The sequence below is a fragment of the Megalobrama amblycephala genome, linkage group LG16 (genome assembly GCF_018812025.1).
Source record: "Megalobrama amblycephala isolate DHTTF-2021 linkage group LG16, ASM1881202v1, whole genome shotgun sequence".
NCBI lineage: Eukaryota > Metazoa > Chordata > Actinopteri > Cypriniformes > Xenocyprididae > Megalobrama > Megalobrama amblycephala.
The window spans coordinates 35,865,772-35,870,800 of record NC_063059.1 but is presented as its reverse complement, the minus strand read 5'-3'; the positions used below and the strand labels follow the sequence as shown (position 1 = coordinate 35,870,800).

Below are 5,029 nucleotides of genomic sequence, written 5' to 3'. Positions count from 1 at the left end.
CCATTTTTTTTTTCTACCACCATGTCCCTTTAGGGGCTCCGTAGAATCACTTGTGAACTAGAGGAGAAATAAGTTTCGTTTCTCTTGAATTCAGATACTTCCTGATTCACAGCGCGTGAAAAAAAAATGGACGTGTGTGTTTTGTCTCTCAAAATAGAGATATAATGAGAGAAAGAGAAATTAAATGTTTATTTTCCCATATGATCGACTGGTGAACATTTTTTAACTGTTATTAAACTTACACTTTAATTTTTTTTTTACTTCTAGACTTTGACACACACCTGAAGATCATGAAGGGGTTTATTTTGCCCTCTACTGGACTAAAAACCTCTTGGGCTAAACTTATCACAGTTGACATTTGATTTTTGCAGAATATGTAAAATATGTCTTATTTCTTTTTTTTATGATTTAATATAAAAATTAGATATTCTATGTACATCTATGAATTTTGACAATTTAGTTAATTGAATAATAACAAATTAAATACAATCAGTCAGTCAAATAAATACATCTGAATTACACTACATTTCTCTTAATTATAGGAATGTCATAATAGTAATAGATTCACGGATTCTTAAGACAGTTTTTCCTAAAACAGCAACATTTCTACTTTGAAATTAATCAAAATATCACTGTTATTAACACAAATGCACCATTTCATTTAATTTTCTTTTTATTTTACCATAATTACAGATTACATTATTAACTATATACATTAAACTGAAGAACAATAAATATAAAGATGAATATTTTAAAGAAACATCGTTATGTATTGACAGGAGAGGATATTTTTAAAATATGCATCTTTAAGGTTTTCAAAAGCGCTGTTTCTCAGCTCGCCATCAGATACTGTAGATATAAAACAGTAAAAATCAATCAAAATCACACCTCATCCTGAAGTCAACAGTTATTCAAAATGTAAAGAAATTGTTTGTAAAGAAAGGTGGTCCATTAGCAGGCAACAACACGACAGAACAAAATAGTGGCTGCATTTAATACGTCATATAACACGTTACATGTGACGTACAATATAAAACATTTTATCAGCACCGTGCTGTAAACAGTTTGTTTCACGGCCAATTATTTTCCAAACTAACCCTGAAACCGTGTGGCTTATTAAACCGAAATGAATCAACACTGAACTGATTTCAACTGAATAATGACTGTTTACTGTTGTCTTTTTAGAGCTGCTTTACAGCAGAATTGAACACTGTTTGCATCACTGAATTGGTATTTTCCTGTTTATTACTGTGAAGCTGCTTTGAAACAATCTGGATTGTATAATAAAGCACCATATACATAAAGCTGACTTGACGATGAACTGCACAATGGATTCAGACATGGATTATTATCCATTAGCCAAAATTATAGAATACACAATTATAATTAAATATATTGGCCAACATGTTTCAGAAGTTTAGCAGCTGAATCTGAAACTTGAGCAATTATATTTATTTCTGCTCTGTCTGAATTATCTTCTGCTCTATGATCTTGACAGATGAACCAATATAAAAAGCAGGGTATAAGGGTTCAGTGAAAGTGGTCTGGACTCTGTGAAGGAGAGTCATTGTGTCAGAGACGCTGTAGAAGGACAGAGTTCCTGCTCTGTGATCCAGATACACTCCGATTCTAGAGGAGCAGACAGCAGGGATTGAGACTTCGGCTTTATCATGTATGAAACTAAAATTCTGCTGAGAGCAGGACAATCTCCATGATTTTTTGTTGAAGCCAAGTTTGGATTCATCACTTCTTCCTTTACGTCCAATTCCTTTGTAACAAACTCCTACAGCCCAAATGTTCCCACTGCACTCGACCTCCCAGTAACAGCGATCAGTCAAACCCTGTCTAGACAAGATGTAATAAAACACATCAAATCGCTCTGGGTGATCAGGATACGGCTGAGTTTTATCTGAAGCGTATATTTTCCTGTTCTCTTCTGACAGTTTAAGGTTTTTGTGTGCTGTGTTTAGATCCAGGTGAAGTTCACAGAAATCTGAGGAGGAAAGAACAAAAAACAAATATTGAATAAACACACTGTCACATTGTAACAGATCATATCCACTGATACTTATCAATTAATGAGTGTTTGCCTTCAAGAAACCACAGTTCAACTTACACTGCAAAAAATAATTTTGGGTCTTTGGTTCTGGAGGCTTTACAACAGAGACATTTAACACTGAAGAGAAAATACAGAACAAACATCATTCATTTGTTGGTTTAATCTTAGAGAGTACGAGTGACAATAAAACATCATATTCAGACCTTCTTGTGATATTCTGGCTGTTTGCTGTTGATAGACGTCCTCCAAAACCTCCTTAAACGCTGAGATTGAAATGTCTTTAAAAGACAGATGAGTGTGTTGAGTGAAGCTGGGAACGTCTTCAAATGAAGGTAAAACACACACAGACTGACAGCTCTGAAATGAGTATGATAATTCAGACATAGTCTTTGAGATCTTTTTAACAAAAAAACAAAAGCATCATTACCTTCAGACACTGGATCTGATCTTCAGTAATCAGAAGTTTCTCAATCTCTGCTTGTCTTTTTCTGAGTTCTGTCAGCTCTTGATCCAGATGTCTGTGAAGTTCCTCTGCTCGATCTATCTCAGTCTTCTCCTGAGCTCTGATCTGCTCTTTAATCTCAGAGCGTTTCTTCTCAAGAGAGCAGATGAGCTCAGTGAAGACCTTCTCAACGTCCTCCATGGTCTCTAGAGCTGAACTCTGTCAGAGACACAAAGATCTGATCATGCAGACAGGAACATCAGCTTATATTTATGTGACCAATTTCAATTAAATTACTCAATTATCATAAATCTTGTCTTGAAATCAAAACAGTGATCTTTTATAGTCTACTATCAGTCAAGTATAGCAAATTAGTTTTCCAATTATTTGCAAACATACATTACATAACTACAAAGAAGCAAAAGTGACAATTCTGGAAAAAACAAAACAAAACAAACTTTTGCAAAACTTTCACATATGCATCTTTTTTTGGCGCATATAAGTGTGTTTTTGGTCTTGTTTTCCCCCTGCAAATGTCACTTAAGGATCATCATTGGATTATGTAATAATACGTCACTTTTACAGGCAATATAAACAGCACTGGCATCTTCTGATACTCACTTTAAAAGACTTCACAGCTTCTCTGAGTTCCCGCTGACCTCTCTCTCGCTCCTGCATCAGCTTCTGACACGCCACCTTTATCTTCTTTAACTCTTTCTGAGGATGTTAACATAAAAGGAGGAAGTAGGTTAATATCTCAGTAATTTAAATTGGTAATTAAATAAATAACTTTGACTAATATTATCAACTCAAGAAAAAATGACATCTACCAGAAATTATAAGCATTGATTACCTTCTTATTAGTCCATTCAGAATCCACAGAAACCAAACGGTGGCCATTATGATTGTCAATCATACACAAATAACAAATGCACTGATGATCATCCTGACAGTAAATCTCCAGAGGTTTCCCATGACTGAGGCAGATGTTCTCCTGAATGTTTCTGGAAGCTTCGACTAGTTTGTGCTTCATAAACGCAGGAGATTCATAGTGAGGCTGCAGGTGAGTTTGACAGAAGGAGGCCAAGCACTGCAGACAGGACTTTACAGCTCTGTTCTTCTCTGTAGTGCAAACATCACACTCCACAGCAGCCGTTTGTAGGGACGTCTTCTGCAGCGTCTCGATCATCTCAGCTATCAGAGTGTTCTTCTTCAGTAGAGGTCTCTGACTGAAGCTCTCTCTGCATTGGGGACAGCGGTACGGCGGCCCCTGCTCCTTCTGGCCCCAGCAGTCAGTAATACAGCTCATACAGTAACTGTGTCCACAGGGAATCGTCACCGGCTCCTTCAGAGGATCCAAACAGACTGGACAGCTGAACTGATCCACATACTGACTCACTGCAGACTCGGCCATTTCTTTGCAGTGTTCAAAGATGAACAGATTCTCAGTCTCTGTCCTGTTATAAGGGCTGTTTTGCCAAGAAAAGCAAAGTTATCTGACAAATACCTGAGTGAACATATGAATACTGTCAAGATTTTACAAAGTCCAAGTATCTAACCAAAAAAAAAAAAATGTTTGAGAGAAGCCTAATCACAATGTTTAAATTTTTTACTCAAGAAATAAACTGTTCTCTGCTGATCAACTGCAGGCTGTAAATGCTGTTCACATATGCTTTCAATAGAGCTTGACTTGTGACCACCACAGAAATAGTTTTGTATTTTTAATTGTAAATAGTAGAAAGTAGTTTTGTAGTAGCTACACTTCAGTATGTAATCGAGTATTCCGTTACAATAATACTTTCACGTTTTCTTTAGACAACAAAAAAAATCCAAAAATAATCGTTTAGCGATGAAATACAAAGTAGACAACATCATGATATGTCATGATCTTTGGATCTTATGATGTCCTTACCTCGACAGAGCTCAAATATGATTTACAGTTTATCCTAAAGAACAGCGGTGTGGATCTGTTACAGAGACTGAATCACTTCTAGTGGAGAAATAAGTTTCATTTCTCCTGAATTCAAGCACTTCCTGGTTTTCAGCAAGTAAACAAAAAAATGGGTGTGTATTCAGTTGGTGAGTTCAAGTCCCCCAGGGAAGTTCATGTTTATGACTTTAGGTGTGTTCAAGTCATTTTCGTCTGAGTAAAACAGCGGTGTACCTTCTGAATTAAATGCAGAAAAGCCAATTTTTAACTCTATACTTCTAGAAAAAAAAAAAAAAGAAAATGTGAATCAGGTGTGTTTTGCTTTTTAATCACATTTACAATTTATTATATCCATGTTTATCTTGCCGTCTACTGGGATTATGACCCTCTACTTGGAGTAAAAAGCTCTTGGGCTAAACAACTTATCACAGTTGACATTAAATTTCTGCAGAATATGTAAAATATGTCTGATTGTTACAACACAGAAGGGTCGGAGACAGGAGTAAATCAGAGTGATGTTTATTGATACCAGTTGAGTTTAACAGACGTGCAGGTGAGTATAATGTGCAGGAATGATGAATGGAGGAATGCTGAGTGG

The 5,029-nt window shown here is 36.0% G+C and overlaps 1 protein-coding gene across 3 annotated transcripts; it reads right to left on the bottom strand.

Annotated features, from left to right (window-relative positions):
• Positions 1 to 976: 976 nt before the first annotated feature.
• On the bottom strand, positions 977 to 4,550 carry LOC125249486 (E3 ubiquitin/ISG15 ligase TRIM25-like). Of its 3 annotated transcripts, none has more exons than XM_048161788.1 (7): positions 4,414 to 4,550; positions 3,355 to 3,970; positions 3,123 to 3,218; positions 2,487 to 2,720; positions 2,263 to 2,416; positions 2,117 to 2,176; positions 977 to 1,993 (listed from the first exon to the last, which is right to left on the bottom strand). In XM_048161788.1, exons 2-7 carry the CDS (start codon positions 3,913 to 3,915, stop codon positions 1,452 to 1,454), a joined length of 1,647 nt encoding a protein of 548 aa, XP_048017745.1. In that variant the 5' UTR covers positions 3,916 to 3,970; positions 4,414 to 4,550; the 3' UTR covers positions 977 to 1,451. The 3 variants fall into 3 exon arrangements, with proteins under 3 accessions (XP_048017745.1, XP_048017747.1, XP_048017746.1); XM_048161790.1 differs by having other exon boundaries at positions 2,263 to 2,407; XM_048161789.1 differs by having other exon boundaries at positions 3,355 to 4,008; positions 4,414 to 4,511.
• Between the last annotated feature and the right edge of the window lie 479 nt (positions 4,551 to 5,029).